This window comes from Callorhinus ursinus, unplaced genomic scaffold, assembly GCF_003265705.2.
Source record: "Callorhinus ursinus isolate GAN/ISIS: 27379988/994484 unplaced genomic scaffold, GSC_fseal_2.0 scaffold5, whole genome shotgun sequence".
Lineage (NCBI taxonomy): Eukaryota > Metazoa > Chordata > Mammalia > Carnivora > Otariidae > Callorhinus > Callorhinus ursinus.
The window spans coordinates 8836361-8861046 of NW_027397067.1; the positions used below are offsets into that span (position 1 = coordinate 8836361).

Sequence of the window (24686 nt, forward strand, 5' to 3'; positions counted from 1 at the left end):
ACCACTACTTTTGACCCTGAATTCCCAACCTAGGACAAACTGACCACACAGCACAGATCACAAGAGGACAGGCTCTGGAGCTGAGGTTGTATCCTGTCTACTTCCTAGCTTCCTAGTGTGTCTTGGGCAAATAACAATCTCTCTGTTCCTCAACTTCCTCACAAAATCTGTAAAATGAGATAAGATGTAGATAAGATCTATTCTAAGTTTTAGAAGAATGTATGTTAAACATTCGACAGCGTCGGGGCGCCTGGGTGGCTCAGTTGGTTAAGCGACTGCCTTCGGCTCAGGTCATGATCCTGGAGTCCCGGGATCGAGTCCCGCATCGGGCTCCCCGCTCAGTGGGGTGTCTGCTTCTCCCTCTGACCCTCTTCCCTCTCGTGCTCTCTATCTCTCATTCTCTCTCTCTCTCTCAAATAAATAAATAAAATTTAAAAATAAAAAAAAATAAAAAAAATAAACATTCGACAGTGTATGGCATAAGAAGTGCTCAAAAAAGACTTGATAAGACTGCATGTAGTATTAAAATGATGACACACTGGCCTAATAAGCATGTCAGTGGTGATCTTTGCTAACAGCAGCCTTGTACTCCCAGGGTATATATCCTCTGGTATCTATTTCAAAATCTGTACTTCTGTGTCTTTCCGTGAAATGACTTTGATGCCCAAAATGAAACAGAAAGTACAACTTTGTTACACACCTACTGAATTCTCTGTATTTTTTTATAGTTCTAATGCAAAAATGACCAACAGATAAGATAAATATTGGCAGAGAAAGACACCAAGTCCTTGATAATAGGCCACAAGAGGGTAATTTTCATGTTATCCAAAGAACCACACCAATCATTAAATGTAGAACAACACAATCTCTCAAATGATAAAGAAAAGGATGAATACCCTAGAGATAAACTTGTTGCTATCTCATTTATTCAAGAGACATATGACCTCTGAAATGAATCAAACAGGAAATGGGTAGATTATGGTATACAAATTATATTTAGTATTATCAGTTAATATTCATTTTTTAAAAAATACACTACACAAAAATAAGTCAAACTTATTTTGAACAAAATGGAATTAAATACTAAATAATTAAAGCAGATTTCTACAGGTTTCTATAGTTTTAATTAGTTTCTTAGTCTTTCAGATGTCTTACATATGAACTTTAACATTTTAGGTTATAGTAAGACCTTACACTGTTGTATGGTTCTTTGTTTAATGGAAATTAATGTGTTTGGAAAAACTCATTTTAAGAAAAACATATGCATGCAAAGAGATAAAAGGAAATAGTAAATATCCCTCATATTTTTCAGTATTGATCAATAAAATGGGATGATGATATAGCTTATTATTTGCCAGATAATAAGCTGATGTCAAATATGGATATTCAATAAAATGGGATGATGATATCAGCCACACACAGACAACAAAATCATCTTGCTTACCATGCCAAACTGCTGCATGTCCATCCCAGAGAGTTGCCACCGTCTTCCTTGCGCCATCCCATAAATTATGAGAGTAGGCTTCTTTTAATACATTCTTCCTCTTATAAATGTGTAAGAAAATAATAGTAAGATAGAGAAGAAAGATAGTGAAGTAAGGAAGTATTAAAAGTATTAGTGGTGTAAAAACCCACAAGAGATAGTTTGCAAAATTCAAATAGTCCTCCAACTGCTCCACACCAAACCATTCTTCAAGTATGTGAATCAGACAAGTCATATAGGGCATAGAATCCTGTCCTGTACCACAGGTTTGATTTTTGTCTATCATTTTTCTTTAGGTGAAAATGACAAATTCAGTCTCTTTCTTCATTGTCATGGTAGGTCTTTAATTTGGCCACTAGAAGGGAAAAATAATCCAGTGTTATTCTCTTCACAGCTGAAAAGTTAAATGTTTTAGTCTACATAAATACTACATAGAATCATTTCTTAATACCAAAAATGAGTAGATTGTTAATGGTTAACTTTGTTGCAGACTTCAGTGTGAAAATTATAAGGTTTCATTTGCATGCTCATGAAGCATGTCAGGGTTAGCTTTTGAAATAACTCACAAGCTATAATTGAGAGAGAAAAATAAACCTGATGAAGAATGAAATTTCAGATTGATCTTAATAATGTGACTTACATCTTAAGTGGATCATACTAAATGTTTCTATCTTAAACTAGGTTATGTTGAGATAACTTTCTTCACAAAGGAAAGCATCAATATATGATTCAATAAAAGTAATCCAATTCTTTAGGAAATGATGACCTACATTTTTGGCTACTGTCTTTTACAAGCAAGTTCACAAAAAATTCTCTGTTCTTTTAACATTATGCAGTAAGAAAAATTTATCCCTGCCATTTTTATCTTATAGTCACTAAAATTTCTCTTAAATGTTCAATGACTAAAACTATAGCCATATAATTATTTCACGTCACTTATCTGTAAACCAGTCACTTATCTTACCAGAAATTAGGTAAATATCTTGTCCCAAGCTTCAGTGTATGTGTTCTGGAAAACAGAGGATACAAATGGGAAGAAAAATATTAATACCTAGAGTTAAAGTTTCCATAAAATAAATAGCAAGAGACATTCACAAATGTGTGACAAATATTATAGCCCCACACCAGTGTATCACAATTAAAAATTATACTCATGTTACCAATGCTTTAAGGAGGATAGCTCTATACACTGTTTATTTCCATTACATAAAAACCCACCTGAGACTTTTTTAAAAATCAGAGCTATAAAAACCTTTGCTTATTTGGAGAAAAAGTATGAAGGTAAAATGTGTAACTGACCATGTCTCTTCTTAGTAACTTTGCCAGATAATAAGCTGATGTCAAATATGGATATTCAATGATATAATGACATTAGGTCTTAACGATCATGTTATCCTGTACAAGATTTCCTTCTTTCATTCCTATCTTCCCTGGTTCTGATTCTATTCTTAGAGCTATTTTGTCATTACTCCAGGCTACATAATCTTTATGAAAATCATCTCAAACCCTTTATAGCTGAGATAGGAAATGAGTAAATAAAGAAAGGGATGGAGGGGGAGGGAGAAACAGATATACAAGAGCAGTTATATGTTGTCTTTATGCCAAGGTTGTCTTGCTGACTGACTTATTAACAGGGCATACACTTTGACTTAGTCCTCCAGGGATGGAATATTTAGTCTAATTTAATTTCCTTGTAACCAACAGCATTTACTTGTGAGAAATGTAGGCCTGCTATGGTAACAGAAGGTAAACACAACACACGTTAAGCCCACAATCTGGGCTTTGTTTTTTTTTCTGAAGTATAGTTGACACACAATTTTTGTTTCAGGTATATAACAGTGATTTGACAACTCTATATGTAATGCTGTGCTCACCACAATTGTAGCTACCATCTGTCACCATACAATGATGTGGGCTTTAATTACATCATATTCTCATCAATCCATCTAAAGACTTGAACCCTTATAATGTATCATGGTTTGAAAATTTAGAAGGCAACATAAACATAGTGAAACTTACTACTTTTAAAATGAGAGCTGCCCCCACTGGGAGGGCTGGAATCACAAAAATGTAAAGTAAGTGATGTGGAGAAATTAGAACCTTCATACATTGCTTGTGGGAATGTAAAATGTGCAACACTGTGGAAATCCGTTTGGTGGTTCCTCAAATAGCTAAACATAGAATTACCTTATGACCCAGCAATTCTACTCCTAGATATGTATCCCAGAAAACTGAAAACATGCATTCACACAGAAATTCATATATGAATGTTGATAGCAAAACTACTCCTAAGGGCCAAAAAGTGAAAACAACACAAATGTCCATCAACTGATGAATGGATCAATAAAATGTGCTCCACGCCTACAACAGAATATTATTCAGCCATAAAAAGGAAAGAGGTAATGGTTCATGCTACAATAGGCATGAACCTTGAAAACATACTAGATTAAAAAAGCCAAACACTAAAGGCCATGTTCTGTATGATTCCATTTATATGAAATACCCAGAATAGGATAATCAATAAAGACAGAAAGGTAAGTGGCTGCCAGGGGCTGGGGGGAGGGGGGCAAAGAGAAGTAACCGCTAATGGAAACAGAGGTGTCTTTTGGGAATAATGAAAAGGTTCCAGAATTAGATAGTAATGATGGTTGTGCAACCTTGGGAATACCCTAAAAACCATGAAGTTGTACATTTTAAAATGGTCAATGTTATGGTGAATTACACCTCAACAGAAAAAGAGATTTTAAATATTGCTAATAAATTAAAATTTATGACAGTCTCTCAAATATGTTAAAAGGAGCTGTTCCTAGGCCTAAAAACCAATCATTTTGATGATCTGACCTCTACTGCTTAATACAATTGCCCTAATAATCTAGTCTCATTTCTGATTTTAACAGGACCATAATATGTTATGATTTTAAAACCTTCTTTAGTACTTCCCCCCCCCACTCAAATTGGTAATAGAACCATACTTCTTATCCTCAATTACACTCTGACTTATCAAACAAACACAGTACAAATACCAATCAGCAATGAGGGGCATCTTCAAAAGTAGTCCCTGAACAATGGCCCAGTGCTGCATGCAAGGCCTCCTCCAGAATGGTCATCCTCGATTTCGATTTAAACCCTTCCACAACAGAAAACTGAAAAGGTGTCCAATTCCATCTTCAAAACCATCCACCGAACTACTAAAAATATCTTCCACATACTTATCTCACTGTAACTTTTCCCTACTGCACCTAGTTCTATACTATAGAACCTTTTCCATTAAACAAACTCTTAAGTTTTAACAAAGCTATGATGAGCTGCGAAATCCCATTTTCTGGTCAGAATCCTTACTTCTTTCAACCACTCCTCAGACCCTAGTTTCATAACCTTCCAGGACTCAGGTCACTCCCCATGACTGACTCTAGTGGTCTGATATTGAAAGGAGCATGTACAGTAACCCACCTGTACCTCAACTTGCTAAGATCTGTAAAATTGGGATATAATAGTACATATACTACATTAGATGATAGGTGCTATGGAGAAAAATACACAGCAGGGTAAGAGGAAAATGGAGGTCTCTAGCTGACTAGAGGGTAGGAGGGGGGTTGCTATGTTATATATAGTAGCCTGGGAAGGACTCTCTGAAAGGTACATTTGAGCAGAGAACTGAGGAAGTGAGGAAGCAAACTATGTGGGTATTTGGAAGAGATCTCCGGCTAAAATAAAAGTAAATACAAACGATGTGTACTTGGTGTGGTCTGAGGAGCAGCAAGGAAGCAGGCTGAGGAAGAATGATAGAGAGAGCAGTCAGAAATGGGCAGAGGGGTAGCACGGTAGAACTTTGTAGGCTTGCTTTTATCTTAAGTAAGATGAAGAAGGCACCAGAAGACTGAGACTGCCTAACTTGGGTTTTAAATGATGGCTATGTTGAGAAATGCACAGGAAACAAATAGGAAGTTCAGGCAATAATTGAAATAAGTGATGAAAGTGGCTTGGACAACGGTGACAGAGTGAAGGTCTGTAAGAGATGATCAATTTCTAGATATACTGTGAAGATAAGGCCAACAGGAATTGCTGATGAATGGATATAGAACGTAAGTGAGAGAGAGAAGTCTGGGATGACTACCCGGTTTTTTGGCAAGGTGGGTTTGTATTCTAGGAGACTCTTGCCACTTACTGTGTGACCTAGGCAAGTTACTTATCAAGTTGGCCTCAGTCTCTCCATCTGTAAAGTGGGGATATTAACAGTACCTGTCTAATAAGACTGTTGTGAAGAATATATGTTTAAAAAAAAAAAAAGCTTAGAGGAGTACCTTCCACTATATAAGCACTAGGTGAGTATTGCTGGCATCGTCATCATTATTAGCTTGCTTGTGAAAAGATGGAGTTACAGGAAGAACAGGTTTGAGAGTGGGATAGAGATCAGGAATTCAGTTTTGAATGTATTAACATTCTAATAGACATCCAAGTGAAGACCTTAAATAGGCAGCTGGTCATAGAGGTTAGCAGGAAGATCAGGTTTAGAGAAATATATCTGGGAATTGGCAACATATAGATTGAATGAAAACCATGAAAGTAAAAAAGATCCTTCTAAGGAGGAACTATAGAATAAAAAGAGTCCCCAGGACTGAGCCTTGGGGCACTCAACATTTTAGAAGTTGGGAGAACAATGAGGAACCAGCATTCCCCTTCCAGGAGTGGCACCCTGAATGTCAAAAGTAACAAAGTGTTCAAGAAGAAAGGAGTATTCAGCAGTTTCAAATGATGTGGAGAGGTCTAAGAAATGATCATGGATCACTGGGTTTTACAACACAGACATTGACAAACCCTGGTAATTAAGAACTATTTTGATACAGTGGGGATAAAAGTCAGGTAGAGTAAATTCATGAAAAAGTAAGAGAAAATGAATTGGAAACAGCAAATATGGACAGCTCTTCAGAGGAATGCTGATGCAAAAAGGAACAGAGAAATAGGTGATTATCTAGGGAGGACTGTGGGCCAAGTTTGTTATTGTTTTAAGATGAAAGAAAACATAGCAGTCTTTAATACCAATGGTAATGCATCAGTGGGAGAGTAAGAAATAGATGATGCAGGAGAGGAGTAATTGTTGGGACCAGTCCTTAACTAGGCCACAGGGGATAGAATACAGTGTACTGGGCATGGCTCAGACAAGACTTAAATCATTGGGTTATTAATTCATTTACTCAACATGTTTACTAAGCAAATAATTTGTGCTTGACACTATTCTAAACATTGGGGGACATATTGGTAAACAAAATCATATGAGAAAACATATGTAAAGCACTTACAATAATATGACTGGCACATAGTAAGCACCTAACAAATACCACCTAAAGACAGACCTTAACTGTGTTCATTCAAATCTTTGACAAAAGATGTGGACCAAGACAGTGCCCTAAAACTTGCCACTCAAGAACTATCGGAAGAGTCTGAATAACAAGCTTTTGAGTTAATAAAATACTTTCAATAATATGAGAGCATGGCTTTAGAATTCAATGAATGCAACCTCTTAATTTTGCAGAAACCAGTTAAAAAGAGACAGCCAAGTTGACTTGCCCAAAGTTACTAAATCAGTGAAGAACCAAGGGCCAAAATTAAAACTCGATTCTCCTACTTCCTACCCTGGTTTTCATTACACTTTCTTTAACATCTCCCTCCCTCTCTCTCTTACAGGAAGGATGAAAATGTTAAGATTCCAATCTCTGTCTTCCCTCTACTTCTGCCTAGCCCTTCTCCCCCTCCAATTTAACATTGATTATATTTGACTCCATACCAATTTCTTTTAATACAATTAAAAACTATAATCGTTAAAAGATGTTTTGGGGGAGATACAATATTTTAATTACCAAAATTCCAGGTCATTTCCTAACAACGACAACAACAAATCTACAATTAAACATAGTCTTGTGCATCACATATAAAGAAAATACCACCATGCTGATATTGATGGTGAGGAACATTCACTGTAATTGACTTTATACATTTTTAAAATAAAAGTATTTCAAAAACTAATAAACCAGAACAGAGGATCTTTTGTTTTCTAGAAACCCTTAAGGAAATAAATCTATTTTTAAACACCTATTATCAGGACTTTTAGCACCATAGATGGCAGCAGATCCATTTTTTACTTTTAGTATATAAGGCACATTGAAGATACATTGAAAATGCCAATTAAATTAAGTACTCACTGAAATAAAATTTTCCCTTTTCCTTTCTGCATTTTTGATAATTGTTTAACAGGGGTTTAGGACACCGTTCTAGTGAATGAGCATTCCACTTCAAACTAAAAGTAGTTTATCTAATATAAATTAATCTATTTGGCAAACCTAATCATTTTCTCTTTTAAACAATACCTTTTAGATTCAAGCTTCAAACTCTAGGCTCTATTATGAACTACCTTTCAAGGTTTTGTGTTTTGTTTTTTTTTAAACCCCAGAATGTCCTTCGACTTCTAGCTAAAATCTTCCACTCTGATAACTACTATTCTACCTTTTTTTCTTAACCTATCCTCATCCCCCAAATGTGGCACATCTATACCGGTCTATCTGTAACCGTGCAGCACTCTTACCTCCTTGAGTCACTAAAATGAGCGAATCTCCGACATCAAAGTAAGACAGAAGTAAGGTTGTGGAAATAAACATTTCATTTGAAAATTAATCTTCTATTTCCATCCAATAGTAAATGCGACCAAACTATTAGGGACTGTCTTAAATATCCGGATTTTACCCTCAGTTGTTATACATTCTAAAGCAATAACAATGCCATTTTGGCATTAATAGCACAACCAAGTCCTGAAATGCTCCAACCACCTTCAAGTTGGAACTTGCTTCTTTGAGGAAGCTGCCTGGACAGTCTCAACGACTACCACACACCAAATACGAACTGCCTTTTTCAATTCTAGCAGTGGTGTTCCAGTTTTCGGCATCCTGGTTAAGTGCACATGCATTTTTCTTACGCATCAGCAGCTTGAGGACAGAGACCTGTTCTACAGGCTGCAAACCCCAGAGACCAAGGCAGCCTCTGCCGCGCACAAAGCAGGTACCCACTAAAACTATTAATAGCATTTGAGAGGTCTGATATACACAGTTTCATTTAGTCGTTCCAGTAGCCCTAGGAAGCAGGGACTATTCATCATTCCTATTTTACAGATGACCACAAGGAGGCTCAGAAGGGTTAAGTCGCTTGCCCGGATCACACAGGTAGCAAAGGAGCATCAAACCCGGATTCCAAGCCCGACTTGTCGGGAAGCCTTCTTAACCACTTATTCCTGCGGCCTCCCGAGTACAGGAGGTTCGATTCGGATCCTGGAAAGAAAGGTCACCGGGTAAGCCCAGAGGCCTCTGCCGAGGTTCTGACACCTCGCCCCGCCGCCCAAGTTGAGACGAAACGAGGTTTTTGAGCGCGAAGGAGGATGCGCGGCGGAGTGAACGGGCTCGTTGTGACCCAGGCACTATCACCCCTCCCCGCCACTCCGGTGCCCGAGCTTACACCGAGTGCGGCGGGAAGCCCAGTCCGCCCGCCCCCGCCGGGGACTCCGGGGCTGCCCCACGGAGACTAGACGTGCGGCCTTGACCGCTCTGAGCCCCGCGAGACTGATGCGGAGCCGTGCGCCCGGCGGGGAGGAGCGCGAGGTGGCCAAGATGAGGACCGACGCACCTCAGGCGGGAGGGGCAGAAGCGGCTCGCCCTCACCCTCGAGCAGCGGCGGGAGCTCTTCGGTGGCTCAACGACCGAGGGAAGAAGAGAAATTTCAGCGGCCGTTTCCCCCCCCGAGCAACCTGGGAAGAAAAAGACAAACGGCGGCTGTAGTCCGGACGGCTTTGAATGTGACACCTCCCATCGCCCCGCCCCTTCCCGTGGGCTCCCGGAGCCACTTCCGGTGGCGGCTCCTTAGCCTGCACCAGTCTCGTGCGGCCCCGGGCCCGTTCCTGACCCCTGGCGTCCCCTTGGTCGCGCCGGCGAGACCTCTTTTCGGTCTCCAGGAACCGAGCAGAGGCCGGGAAGGCCTGTCCCGTGCCGTCTCCCGCAGAGTGTCCTGCACTGAGGTGGTAAAATGTGCTGCGAGAAGTGGAGCCGCATGGCTGAAATGTTTCTCTTCATTGAAGACCTAGAGGAGGATTATAAGATCCTTTGCCTCTGCTCCAGGGCATTTGTGGAGTAAGTAAAAACGTGTTCCTCTTCATCTCTACCACGGTTATTTCCCAGAAATGTAGGCTTTGCAAACTACGTGGAATTGGGATCCACGGCCGGAGTGTATAAGACCGTTGGGCAGGGTGATGTTTCAGAGAAAAAAGTCCTCGAGCTTCACGGAGAGGTCGCCGATTGCCATTAAGTGAAAAAGTAAAATCTACTTTGTAGGCTGCCGTGAAAAAATGTGGTAGCTGATTCATTTCGTTTTAATGAGGGGACGTTTAAAAATCGGGGAAGCGAAATGTAAAATGAAATCTCCTTAGTGGCTGTGACATCACAAGTTGAAGGCTATCAGATAAGTAACTTTCGTGGGTTAACATTTTTTAAAACCTAACGCAAATGCGCTTAAATAGAACTAATTACCTGAGTTAAAAGACTTAACTCTAATTACATCAGTTTTTGAGCTATATTTTTGGAAAATATGTGTTTGCGGTAAACATTGCCCTGCACGGAAAATAGCCAGTGGGCAGGAAAAAACTGACTAAAGAATTGGACTCCAGGTATGGCTTTCTTTATATTAGGTGTGTGAGTTTAGCCCCTTGAATCTTTTTTTCATTCCTAAAACAGGTATATCTACCCCAGTTATCTCACAGGCTGGTTGTTAGATTCAACTTGTGGAGGCAAATTTCATGCGCTAGACTTTTAATATAGTTTATTGTGGTAGAGTTTAAGTTTGAAGCAATTCTTACTGTTTGTCATTGTGTTTCTGTGGGGTAATCGGAAAATTAATCCGAAAGGAAATGAAACACTTTTTAAAAAGTATTGTCGTCTTTGTATACATCCATGCACATATTCATTCAGCAGATGCTTTTTGTGCTTCCTTGTATTAGCTACACTGGTAGGCACTGGGGTACAAGACACAGCCGGTCGGAGCCCTGGGTGTTACACACAAACAATGAATCATGGAACAGGACATCAAAAACTAATGATGTATGGTGATTAACATAACAATAAAAATGGTAGAAAAAAAAAGACACAGCCCGTCCCTACACCCTTTGAGTGTACTTTCTAGCAAAGGAGATCACTTAGCTAATTACGTAGTTACTTAGCTAATTACAGTTGTAAGTACTATAAGAGAGAAGCAGTACAGCTGTATATGATACAGAAACCTAACCTTTCTCCAAAGAGATCAAAGAGATTTCTTGGAGGAAGTAACATTTGAAAAGAGGTCTAAAGAGTGGTGATAAACAGGGGTGTATTTGAGTGGTAGGGAGTGATAATCAGAACTCTGTGTAAAAAGCAAAAGAAAGCCAAGACTACATACTTAGTTCTTCGCCCCAAGCTGGGTTGAGTCATGGGGCTGTCTTCATGAAGCCTCCTTTCCAAAAAGAAGAGAAAGAGAATGTAAGTTATAAAATGTAAAAGGTTGAGAAAAATTGTCATGCCAGACCCCTACAAAACAATATGCTACTGGGTTCCAATTAAAGCAACTTTATTTAAAACACACTTTAATTGCCATATAAATCACCAATTACTTTGAATTTAGTCTTTTTTGAACCAAAACATTCATCTTTTAAATTTCAGATAATTTCATGCATATTTTTAAAACTTAGAAGCTCTATTTACTTTTCTAAACTACCTTCTGAGTTCAAAATAGGTAAAGAGAAAAGAATGGCTTTTTCCTTTAGATCATTTAATGCTCAAATTATAACACTTTAGAACAAAAAGAACGTGATCTTGGAATTATTTCCAGTAGCTGTTTGAAAAGTCTTTAAGACTTGGAGACATGCTGGAAGTTAAGAAGCTTATTAGTATAACCCTACTTTCCAGGTAGGGAAAAGGTCCGTTTCACGGTCTTGTTTGTTTGTTTCAGTCTTAAAACAACAGATTGATTGATAGCAAAATTCTAGAATAAATTATTAAACTGAGAAAGTAGTCCATGTAGCAGAAAACAGAAAATGAGCATTAGCATAGATGCCTAATACCTTCTCAGTATTGAGTTGATTCTCATAGTGAGTAAGGTTATTGTACACCTCTCCTCAAAGGCAGGAAATAGAACCTAATATCATAACTAAGTTTTATTATCTGAGGACATTATATTAACATACTGTAGTCTTAAGAGCTCTAGAATAATAATTCTATTTCATCTGCACATTCAGGTTTCCGTATATTATATATATGAAGAAAACATAATTATGATATAATGGAGCTCTTAAAAATAATCTTTATAATGGCTCAGTAGGTAACATGAAAAAATATCTTGTGTTACTTAACGTATCTGAATATAAAATACCTACACTATGACTACAGTTATGTAAAATTTTGTGTTGTTATGTACAAAGCCTAGAATAGAACATAGGAAAATGCTGAAATGATGGAGTAGTAGATTTTTGTTATAAAGTCTGTGCTATAAGTAACAGACTTTACTTAATTTTTTTTAGTAAATCATTTTAAAATAATTTCAAACTTGCAAAAATAAGTCAGTAGAGGAGTAAAGAATGGGTTCAAACTTAAAAACAAACAAAAAACCAAAAATAGGTCAAAGAACTCTCATATTCCCCTCTCCCAGATTCACCTAGTGTTAACAGTTAACTGCATTTGTTCCGTCTCTCCCTCCGCATGCATACACACAGACACACGCGTGTGCCCCCCTCCTCCCCCAGACTCAATCTTTAGTCTTTTTCTGGACCCAGCTGCACATATGATTCCCCATCACTCCTAGATACTCCATCGTGTATTTTCCTAAAACAAGTGTTTTCTCTTCCATAACCACTGTGGTGGGTGCACATTTCCCCAGCTTTCCCAGTAGTGTCTCTTTTCTTTCTGATCCAGAGTTCCACATAGTTCCTCTTATGTTTACTTATGACTTGTCAGCCTCCTCCTTTGGAAAAATTCCTCACCCTTTCCCTCCCTATCATGGCCTCAGCATTTAAAAAAATGCCGACCTTACCTTCTGTGCTGATCTTCCTTAACCTGGGTCTGTCTGACATTTCAACACGAACAGAGCTGGGCCATGCCTTCTTGGCAGAAATGCCACAGAAATTATCCTGTGCTTGGCTCTGCATCATTTCAGTCACTTGCTGTGGACCCATTTCACCCCTGGTGACATTGACCTCCGTTACCTAATCATGTTGCAGTCTCATAGCTATCTCTACTGTAAAGTCACAGCGGTTCCCTTTGTATGTATTAGTATTTGGGGGGAAGGTACTCCAGTGTTACTAGTACCCTGTTCCTGCCTGAATCAGCTGCCTCTGAAGGTTGCCAAAGAGCAATTCTCTGTCTCTGTCATTCTACTTTTATTAGTTGACATTCTGTATGGAGCACTTTCCCTTCTCTCCCCATGTATTTGTTTACTTCTTTATTTACACTAACATGGACTCTGGATTATTCATTTATTAATAAGTTCTATTATTCTCATTTATTTTGATGTTCCTATTATCTCAGTTTAGGTGGTGTGGGCCCCTTGAGGTGGCTTGATTATCATTTTAATGTGTCCCTGGCATTCTTTGACCTCCTCATAACCTGGCACAGAAGGTGACCCAGTCTTACCTTTTACAGTTCATGCTTTAACCTGGAGCTGCGATTTCTCCAAGGTACCTTGGCTCCTTTTAGCGGAGTATAGTGTTCAGAAACCAAGACTTGGATGCTCATTGTGTTCATTGCTCCTGGGTTTCCATTGCCTCTACACTCTCTCAGCAGACACAGTCAGGATGTATCCGAATTTTAGATACATACATGAATACATGTATGTGGGTGGAAAATCTTAGCTATCATTATCTTCAGTGTATTTACTTATTTGCTCAATGTAACAAATCTTACAACCATATTAGTCTTTTCCTCCACCTGACATCTAGGGCCCCATATCCGTGGGTACTGGTGGGCATACCATTGATGTCCTCTGTACAGCTGCTGATCTCCCCCACCACCTAACCACTTCTCCATTGTCCAATGTTCTTGGGGGCCTGTGGGCATGTGGCCAAAGCACATTTGCACTTCATCTGCTGGCTTGTTTGCTGTCCTGCTATGAGTCATCACCTACTTTATGTTTTATAAAGTACCAAAAATAAACAGGAGGATAGTGAAATATATCAAGTATACAAGAATTTTATTTTGTTGAATTTATTGTGGCCCCATTAGAAAAATAGTGTTAGCTAATACTTAAAGATAGCCTTATTATGGCCCTTCTCATGGAGTTTATTTACAGCTGAATTTAATGGTAGAAAGATAGTAGCAAAATTTTATTTTTTTAAGTGTTCTGTTAAGTTTATTTGGGTTAGGTAATTTCCAATCTTAGCAGATAGAGAAAAAATTTAGAAGTAGCTATGTAAAGAAAAGTTTAATCATTCACTGTTTTTTAAAAATTGTTGAGACTGGGATGGCTGTCTGGCTCCGTTGGTGGAGCATACGACTCTCCATGTCGGGGTCTTAAGTTCAAGGCCCATGTTGGGCTTAGAGCTTACCTAGGTGGGTAGGTTGGTAGGTAGATAAAATTTAAAATTGTTGAGGCTGAATTGTTTTGATTTATGTTTCAGTTTGATAAAATATTTAAGAACTTTGGAGTTAGTCCACAAAACAACCTTTGCTTGGACCATGAATAGCTTGTCTACTAGGCAATGATAACTTGACCTATTTGCAAATGGAGTAGGGTCTGCATGTGGATTTATATATATGTAAGATAAATCTTTCCACTTTTATGCTTACTTTGTACAGCAAATTTAGAGAACACTTCATTGTTCATGTATTATAAGATTGCTTCTTCCTCCAAACCAAAACTACCATTTAATTTTAATAATTAGTAGTTACAGTTATAAATGCTTCCCATGTGATATATATTACTTTACATATACTATTTTTATAACAATTTCACGAGATATGTATTATTACCTGTATATTACAGATGAGGAAAATATATTAGCAAATTGCTTTTCTGTTCCTTAACCTTTTTAATTAATCTGTGCTGCCTCAAACTTGTTTTTTTCTCAAGTTTATAATTTAATTTATTTCAGTATTGACTGTTTAATTTGCTTTGTAGAGATCGAAAATTGTGCAATTTGGGATTAAAAGGCTACTATGTCAAAGGCAATGACGACAATGCAGGTAATACAGTAGAAAACAATATGGCCCTTTTTTTGCTCAAAGTAATAGTGTATTGATTTTAAATATAATTTGTTATAATACTATATTAATTTGTTGGCATAAAATATAAATGACAACCAGTAATGATAGATAGTCCTTATTTTTTATTATAACGTGGTTCTAGAACCCCTGTCAAAGCAGATCTTTTCTTTTTCTGTAGCTAGCTCCTGTATGGACTTGAGGTAGCCTCTTTTGTTCTGTGTAGCATTCCTTCCTGAGTTGTTGCCATTAGATAAGAGCAAGCTGAAATTTGAAGCTTTGAAAAGTAGAGAACATAAGGTTTTTTTCAGCAAAATTTTATTGTGTTGGAAGAGAAACAGAGGCACATTAAAATTTTCAAGAGTTTATTTGAGCTTATATCTGTGCAACTTGGGCAGTACCAGCTCCCTAGATAGGAGCACCACTCCAGGACAGGAGTTAGGGGAGGGGTTTTTATAGAGAAGATGTAGAAGCAAAGCAAGGAAATTATTGATTGGCTCTGCCTTAAGCAATGACCTCATTTGGGGAAGCCTAGTTAACTGTTTGTGATTAGTTGTTCTTAACTGTTATTTTCTTAGATTTGAGTGCTTTGATTCTGGCTTAGGTGTTTGGTTTGCTTACATAGACAATGAAGGCCTTCAAGCCACCTCAGTCTAATGACCTCCTTGTTTAGATACTTTAACGGTTGTATAGATAAATTATTCAGGATAGATGCCAGATGAACATCCATAGTCTTCTGCTTGAAGTAAAGAGGCCACAATCTGGGTTAACTTTCCCAAATAACAAATAGAATTTGTTCTGTATTTTGAGTCTCACCTAGTTACCTAAAAACCGTCTTGCTCTCTCTTAGACTTCCCTCAGTGACCCCATTTGTTTTTCCTACACAGATCTTTTTTGTTTCTCTAGATACAGGGAAAGCTAGCGTGAGTTCTAGGCTAAAGTCAGCACAAGTAAAGCGCATCATGTTACCCTTAAAAATCCCTTAACTCTCACAAGGATGGAACAAATCACTGTTTCTTCAGTTGATCACTCAATGAAGTGTTTGGTGTGTATTTCAATGTAATGTACAAATGAGGTTTCTTTAGACACCAGGCTCCTACTGAACATAAAATATGCATACCATGAAAGGAACATAAAAGTTAGCTCATTTCTTTTTCCTATTTGCTCCCTCCTGAACTTTCATGAGTTCATTGAATGGAATGGTAAGTGGAGTCCACTTTATTATTTAGGTAGATATCTTTTTTCCGAATGTGTTTCAGTAGAATTTATACACAGAAGATTCCTCTTCTTTACAGTCTCCATTTTTGCTTTGTAAGATTAACTCTTCTGTTGTCTACGATCATTTAGCTGGAATGTAGCTCAGCCCTAATTGAGTATGCTAATGTATAAAGTGATATTTATCTCACATTTTAAATGGTTAATAGAGCATTTGAATGCCATTTGTCCAATTAATGGTGTGATATACTTTTATATAAGCATATTAATATAAAGCTAAACTTGTTATAATAAAACAGGTTTTCTGGGAGAATCAGGGAGCTTGAAAGGATCTTCCAGTTCAGAGGATTTCAGACTTTTAATAGCTTTCATTAAATCATTTCTCGCTCAGAGTCGCAGACTATAAATCCCAATTGTGATTGAAATATCCATGAAGGGCCTAAAGACATACCTTTCACCTCTCTTTTTACTAGCTCCTAAAATAAACTCCACAAATCATTTTAAATTCACTAATCTAGTTTAGTAATATTGCATATAAGGAGTGTCAATGTAAGTATTTTCCCTGTGGTTATTCTGCCATGTTCCCTCTTATATTCTCAATACTTTGCACAGTGCACCGCACAGAGGAGATGCTCAGTAAGTGTAAGTTGAATGGGCAGCTGGTGGCAGGCAGAGCCAGACCAGAAGTTGTCTCCTGATTCTTAATTGGCTATTTTTTACTAGTCTATATTACCCCTTAAAAATCGTAACATTTGCATAACTCTGGGTCTCAGGTTCCTCTTTAAAATGAGGATGAGGGGCCCCTGGGTGGCTTAGTTGGTTGAGCGTCCAGCTCTTGATTTTGGCTTGGGTCATGATCTCAGGGTCCTGGGATTGAGTCCTATTTTGGGCTTTCTGCTCAGAGGGGAGTCAGCCTTTCTCCCTCTTCCTCTGCCCTTCATGTGGGCTTGTGTGTATACGTGTACGCTCTATCAAGTAAATAAACCTTTGAAAAAAACCTGCATCTACATTTTCTCTAAAATGAAGCTAACGAATGCTGTCTGTAGGAGACCAAGCTACAGAAGGGGAGAAAGGCGGCACTGCAGAGTCACATAACAGTAAAGGCTTAGGCCTAGATGAAAGTGAACTTGATTCTGAAGCTGAACTCATGAGAAGTATGGGACTACCACTTCAGTTTGGTGGGATAGCTGCACATAAGAATTTTGAGGTAAGTTACTTATATTTCTTTTTCTTAGTTTTCTTTATAAGATACCACAAAGAATTTTTTTTATATTCATAAACTAGAGCATTCCATCTCTTTTTAAATGTACATATTTATAAATTAGTTAAAACTGCAAGTATGATACATTCATGTATGATTTTTCCTCCTCCTGGAAACATAAATAGTAAGATTAACTTGTTTGTATAACTAAAACCCAGGATGGGGGTTTGATGGTATATTATTTAATGTTTAAAATAGACTTGGATTCTCTTTCTCTTATAGTTTATGAGGTGCATTTTATATTCAAGTTATTTATCTTATGTAGGTGTCTATGAATACTAGAAATAAGGTTAAAATAAAAAAGAAAAAGAAAAAACATCAAAAGAAATACCTAGATGAAATTATGAGAGAATCTTGGAGACAAGAATATGAAGAAGATGACATTTTGGCTTCAGACGATCCATCTTCAGTTGAACAGTATGAGAGCACCAAAACATGCAAACTTCAAACCAAAAAAGACATTGAAACTGAAAATCTTCCTGTTGAAAATATATTATCTCCAAAGCCAGAAATCACAGAAAATTGGGAAAAGTATTGGAGTGAATATGGTGGAGGACTATTATGGCAAAGCTGGCAAGAAAAACATTCAGATCAGATACTATGTTCTGAACCTTGGAACATTCCTGATACAAAGGAGGAATGGGAACAACATTATAGTCAACTTTATTGGTATTATTTGGAACAATTTCAGTATTGGGAAGCTCAGGGTTGGACTTTTGATCCCTCACAAACCTGTGAACCAGATACTTGTGGGTCTAAAATAGAAGTTGACAATGAGAAAGATGAGAATTGCATGAAAGCAGACTTAATATCTTCTCCATCTCCATCTGTTACAATTGATAGTGAAAGCTCTAGTTCAAGTGATAAAGAGCATAATGAAATCCTTGGTGGAATTAGAAATATAAGTTTGAATTCAGAGGAAGTGGAACAGAGCCAGTTAGATTCTTCAGTAAGTTGTGATGGACGTCCGTGGCTAAGTGAAGTCAGCAGCAGCAGAGAATGCCCTACTTCTGGCCAGAGTGAACCATGTAATGGAGGAACCAAGGACAGCAGCTTGTCTGGGAACAGAAGCACGAACCAACCAGCTCAGGGTAAGATTGGCCAAGATTTATTCTACTAAATAACAGTTGGGAAAATTAACCTACTGATCAAAATAATTAACACCTATCCTTTATGGTAGGGTTACACAATGCTAACTACAATTTATAGTATCATATGATTTAATCCGTATATCACAAGTTGTTTATTACCTTTTCATGTAAATAAAAAGAATATTTGTTTAGAGTTCTCAAAAGTATCGTTCCTTCCACTTGTACCTAGGTGGCCAGTGAGTTAAAACTTGGAACTCCCTTGAGAAATTTAATAGAGTGAGTGTGGAATTTCCAAGTTTCTGTAGAGCAAATGAATTTATAGGAGGCATATTAGAGAATGGTTCAAAGTACACAGTGGACATCAGACAAATCTGATTGTAAGTCATACTGGAATTTATTTCAGAACAAATGAAGTCTTGCTCTGTAGGGAATCTCAACAGGGCATGATATTTATAACTGGAAGGGTTGACTTCAGGATAAGGAACTTGGTTAACTCTAGCCTAAGTGATTTAAAACAAAACAAAACCTATCATGCAAACTAGTGTCCAAAGAACTAAAGAAAGCCAGTGAGAGGTGTTTTAAGAAAAGTCAGAGGTTGGTAAGAATGCTCTTCCTGGGAAGGAGAATTCTAACTGATGGCACCAGGAAAATGAGAGAGGAGAAAATTTTTATAACTTCTGAATTTCCAGAAGGCCACTAAGATGTCTTCTTGGCATCCTTGATGTTTGGTGCTAAAAAAGTCTGGTCTATAATATAGGACTTTCTTCTCTGCCTCTTCATACCCTATGTGAAGTAAAAGGTTTTGGCATTTTATTTAACAATTGGATTTGCTTTGCTCCTCAGATTGCTGTATCTAGCTGAGAGTTTCCTTTAGAGAGTTACTAAAGGGCTCTACCTCTTTTTTAATTTCTTTTTTCTCTGTGCTCTTCTGATGGAGCCTGCTTAGGTACTCTCATTCCTTTCTACTTTGGTGTTATTTTCATATTTTTGTAAATAATGTGATTATTTTACATTGGTCTTTTGATACTCTTCTATACCTTCCTGATTACTTTCTATGCTGATTTTGACCATAAAACCTGAAATATGTTTACTGGCCAATGTATTTTCCCTTGTCTTACTCCTTCATGTTATTCCTTTGAGCATCCTCCCTTATCTTCCTATTTTTCCCTTTGTCAAACATAGTAAAAACCTCGTAGTCTGTGCCATCTGTTGCCTGTTTCCTAACTTATATGTATAGATTGTCCATTTCTTTAATTAGTCCCAGGGTGAGTGCCATCGGGATGAATCTGAGAATTCTGAGTTTTAATTTGTTTCAGATCCTGCTTTGAGATCAAAACACAAGGTAAAGAGGCGCCTGGGTGGCTCAGTAGGTTAAGTGTCTGCCTTCGGCTGAGTTCATGATCCCAAGGTGCTAGGATCAAGTCCTGAATTGGGCTCCCTCCTCAGCAGAAAGTCTGTTTCTCCCTCTCCCTCTGCCCCTCCCCCCACTCATGCTCTCTCGGTCTCTCTTGCTGTCAGATAAATAATATCTCTCAGATAAATAAATAATATCTCAAATAAATATATCTCAAATAAATAAATAATATCTCAAATAAATATATCTCAAATAATATCTCAAAGAAATATATCTCAAAGAAATATATCTCAAAGAAATATATCTCAAAGAAATATCTCAAATAAATATATCTCAAATAATATCTCAAATAAATATATCTCAAATAAATATATCTCAAATAATAAATAAATAAATAATATCTCTCAAATAAATAAAATCTTTAAAACACACACACACAGGTATATATTGCATTTCTTTGTATGTTTTCTACTGTTTGTGGTTGGGTGTTCTCCTGAAATAGTCTGCTCCTACACAATCAAAGCGTCTCACTGTCTACACTGCAGACAGTTCTCCATTTCCAGTCCCACCCACTCACCTTGTGCCAGTCTGAAGAAAGACAGACAGGTGCCTCAGTTGGAGCTACCACAAGTTAAAAATATTCTTTCTAAATGGTGGAACTTACCTTGCTATTACTTTTCATTTAAGAGCTATACTAGAGATAACTAAATGTATTTGCTTATTAATAAGGAGAAATCATTTTTAATCAATGTATTCTGTCTTCAGAGTGATTTAAGTTAAAATTCCATCAAAATGTGGAGTGCCTGAGTGGCTCACTCAGTTAAGCGTCTGACTCTTGATTTCGGCTCAGATCATAATCTCAGGGTCATGAGATAGAGCCCCATGTCAGACTCTGTGCTCAGCAGAGTCTGCTTCAGATTCTTTCTCTCCCTCAAATTAATTAACTAAATTTCCATCAAAATGTGGTAACTGTTCAGCTATCACAAAGGTAACTGCGGATTACTTTGTGTAGATTTGGACAGCTATGAGGAAAAAGGAGTTTTAGTTTGCTTTTTAAGTAGTTAAATTTAAAACTTTTAAGTAGTTAAACTTTAAACTTTTAAACTTTAATAGATAGACATAGCTATAGGTTTTTATGCTCAGACTCTGAGTGTAGATACACAAAATAGGTAGATGGGGTCTGTCACTGTGCCTGACGTGCATATACAGTTCATTGCAGGAAAGTAACAAAAATATTTTGATGGCCTTTACAAAAGGCAGAAGAGTTGTTAAGCTAAAGGGGAAATCCACTGCAATATCTCTGCCTCTTTAGATTCACAGGACTCTTCAGAAGCAAACACAATCAAAGAAAGACCACATCCCAACAGTACTGATGGAGATGAGAGTGGAGAAGATCCACCTGAACGTAAGCCAAGCAAACTCAAGAGGAGGCAAGTTACATATTACCTCTTTGTCCACAGTGTGGTAGCATAAACATTTGTGTCTTGAGGGAGTGGCTCTAAATGCTTGTTATATTGCAGTACTGTTAATCCTGTGAGGAGAAGAGACAAGACATTCTAGCAAGACGCTGCATCTTTGAACACCCAGCAAATCCCAACTCTTAATTCTGCCACAGTTTCTTGTTTCTAAAATGGAACTGCTGCTTTTTTTATGAGCTCATTGGGAAGACAAAAACTAGCATATAATATATCTGACAGTAGCTATCAATGAATGACAGCTTTTAACTAACAGATAAGTTGATATGGTTTCTTTCAAGGAAGTTCTATTAAGTGCTATGCCCAGAGTTACATAGTAAAACAATGGCAGCTCCAAGTCTAACACCCAGACCAACTCTTCTGGAAGCAGTGCTAGTATACTGTTGATATGTAAAATTAAACAAGTAGCAAGTAATATAGGTAGGATATGGTTAAATGCTAATTCCTTAAAATACAAGGAAAGGATGGACATTGCAGAACTCAGATGTTAGCTAGTAACATTTTATTTCTTTGACAGGATATGAAGTGTTCCACATAAGACTTATGTTCCATACAGCTTCTAAAAAAATATATAAGCTTTGGAGGGTCAGTAACTTAGTATATTCATAAAAGCATGCCTCCATTGTGTTCCTTCTACCTGATACACAGTGCTGGTTAATTCCTACTTTAGGTCCTGGAGACAGAGACTAGGTTACATTTCTGGAACCTAGTAGGTCCACCGTAAATGTTCAGTGACCTTAACTTAATTTGTAAGAATTATTTCTCACCATTTTCTCTTTCTTGGTACTGTCACCAGGTAGGAGGGATCACTAGAAGGCATCCCTAATAGATCGATGATGATCATGTGTTACTTATTATCACTTGTATCACAACCGTATTCTTGATATATATGTGGGGGTTTTTTTGTAATTTTTTAGTTGCTTTGATACTTCTCAAATGTTTCTGTCTTCATTTTTAAGGAAAACTAAAAATAGCACTTTAGGAGATTAATTAAAGGCTGCAGTTTTTACAGGTGTTTTTCCAAAGGCAAATGGAGGGGTCTGTATTAGTGCCATGTTCAAGAACAGAGATAATTGGGATTTGAGTACTTATTGCTGTGTTCCAAACACTGCTGGGTACTTTATCATATTTGGAAAATCTGATTAAACTACTCTTTCCTGTCTTCCTGGATTTGGGAGCTGTGGTTGACTGTTGCAATAGGAAAGTATGTGTAGGTTGACTATACGTATCTTTCGATATTTGCCTGCACTGGTAGGCTCTGGATGCAATGGCTTATCACTGTTTACCTTTTGTTTATTTGTTTAGCCACGAACTGGACATTGATGAAAACCCAGATTCAGACTTTGATGACAATGGTTCCCTTCTAGGATTCAAGCATGGCTCAGGACAAAAGTAATTATATATAAATATAACAGAAATACTGTTGTCTTCCTGAAATCGTTAACACTTCAGATATCTTCAAGTTCTCTGATATTGAAATAGCTAATGATGGTTATAGATTTAATAGAATTTGAGATATTACAGTTAAAACACTAACCTTTCATAGAAAGATTACTGCACATTTGATACACTAACATGTGTTATTAACTCAATTGTACTTCGTAGCAGTCTAATATCATTATTACAATTTCATGGATAAAGCAGCTGCAGCCCACAGAGGTGTGACTTGGTCAGGATCACATCGAGGATTCAGGCCAATCTCTTTTCTAAGCATTGTTCCCTTTTTCACCTTGCATCGCACATGTCTACCTTTGTATATGTAAAGCGAGCATGTCATGAAAAGTTCAAATCTGCAGGAGCCTTTTTTCTTTTTTCTTTTTAAAACTCAAAACAGAAGTAATAAAGAGTTACTTAGCCTCAGGCTAAGTAGGATCCTGGAAGTCAGTTTCTGGTCCAGCATTTCTTGTAAGCTTTAATTTTGAGGTCATCTAGAGGAGATCAATCAAACTTTGCACTAACCAGTTCATCCTAATAGTCTCATGCTAATTTAGTGATTTACACTGCTAACTGGAATATTCGTGTCCCCTCTCTTGGACTCTGCTATACCTGCTGTCCAAGCACCTGAAAAACAAAGGTAATTAGAATTATTTTTGTTTGGTTTGACGAGTGATGCTTATCCATTATAGGAGAAAAAAACAAAAACACCTTCTAGTCTTTCAAATCATTCCTCAGAGGTAGACAGTGTTTGGCATATGTCCTTCCTAATTTACTTGTGTGTTTTTATGCTTATGTACATATAAACAGGTTATTCCCTTTTTATAAAACACAAAAATAAAATCATATTATACATCTTCAGCTTGCTTTTTTTTCCCTCAACAGTGTACCATGAACATCCTGACTTATCAGTACATGCACATTTATCTAGTCCTTGTGTTGTTTAATTGACCACCCTGTATGTACTTCTAGGTTGTTCTAAGATCTAGGCATATGCCCTTGAGGTTCCCCACAAGGTTTTACATTTACCAATAGCTCATTCCTACTTACTGCTGAATAATGTTCACTGTATGGATATATCACAGTTTTAACCATTCATCTATGCAAGGACATTTGGACTGTGTGTGGTATTTTGCTATTACAAATAAAACTGCTATGAACATTTATATACATAAAGTATAAGTTTTCTCTGGGATTAAATGCCCAAGCATTTAAATCTGAGATTTATAAGAAATCTGAAACTGAAGAAAATACAAGAAAACTAAATTATATATAAGAAAACTGAAGGGTCTATTGCATATAGCATGAAGACTGAACTGAGTAGTTAAGGCACACTAAAGACCTACCATTTACGTCAGCTTGCACCAGTGATTTAAACCAAAATTAAGGTCTTTGATGTTTCTAAGGGGTGAGACTTATTTTGTTAGTTGTGAAATTTTAACTGATAACCTATGTATTATGAAGTCAGCAAGAAAAGGACATAGATCTCAAAATTAACTTATAAATTGAATCCAAATTAGTTCAGAAATACATGCTCATAATTATAATACTATGAATATACTTTAAACTTCCCTTATGGTACTTAAAGGCAGTTGCAGCTCACATAAGCATTTAAAACTAAAGATCCTAAAGATTAGTAATATAAAATATTTTCCCAATATTGCCATGTTTAAATTTCTGGCAGAATTTATTTCTACCCGCATATAATTTTATTAAGAAATTACTTGGGTGGCTCTTGCTAGTATACATTTGTAGAGATTTATTCTGTTACCTGGGATTTAATTTTTTTCTACTTAGGATTCCCAGTTCTGCTTAAAAAGGATAAAATCAGGGTGCTTGGGTGGCAAAGTTGATTGAAGGTCCAGCTCTTGGTTTCAGCACAAATCATGACCTAAGGGTCGTGGGGCAGGGCTCCATGTTCAGCATGGAGCCTGCTAAAGTCTCTCCCTCTCCCTCTCTCCCTTCCCACTGTGTGCGCGTGCTCTGTCTATAAAATAAATAAATCTTTAAAAAAAAGAAGCGGGCGCCTGGGTGGCTCAGTTGGTTAAGCGACTGCCGTCAGCTCAGGTCATGATCCTGGAGTCCCTGGATCAGGTCCTGGATCAGGTCCTGCATTGGGC

The 24686-nt window shown here is 37.4% G+C and overlaps 2 protein-coding genes across 4 annotated transcripts in view; one reads left to right on the plus strand and one right to left on the minus strand.

The window, feature by feature from the left end:
- Positions 1-9298, minus strand: part of TMEM68 (transmembrane protein 68) — a 48184-nt gene extending 38886 nt beyond the window's left edge. The window contains exons 1-3 of one of the 2 annotated variants that reach the window (XM_025870603.2): positions 9184-9296; positions 2448-2492; positions 1445-1838 (exon numbers count right to left, since the gene is read on the minus strand). In XM_025870603.2, the coding sequence (XP_025726388.1) occupies positions 1445-1769 (325 nt within the window). In that variant the 5' untranslated portion in view covers positions 1770-1838; positions 2448-2492; positions 9184-9296. Of the gene's footprint in view, positions 1-1444; positions 1839-2447; positions 2493-9148 lie in introns of both variants that reach the window. The other variant, XM_025870602.2, reaches the window with a different exon arrangement.
- Positions 9299-9368: 70 nt separating this feature from the next.
- The window catches only part of TGS1 (trimethylguanosine synthase 1), a 39822-nt gene continuing 24504 nt past the window's right edge, over positions 9369-24686 (plus strand). For both annotated transcript variants that reach the window (XM_025870604.2, XM_025870605.2), the window contains exons 1-6: positions 9369-9648; positions 14654-14718; positions 16998-17158; positions 17478-18303; positions 20970-21087; positions 22438-22524. In XM_025870604.2, coding sequence (XP_025726389.1) covers positions 9545-9648; positions 14654-14718; positions 16998-17158; positions 17478-18303; positions 20970-21087; positions 22438-22524 — 1361 coding nt within the window. In that variant the 5' untranslated portion in view covers positions 9369-9544. The remainder of the gene's footprint in view (positions 9649-14653; positions 14719-16997; positions 17159-17477; positions 18304-20969; positions 21088-22437; positions 22525-24686) is intronic.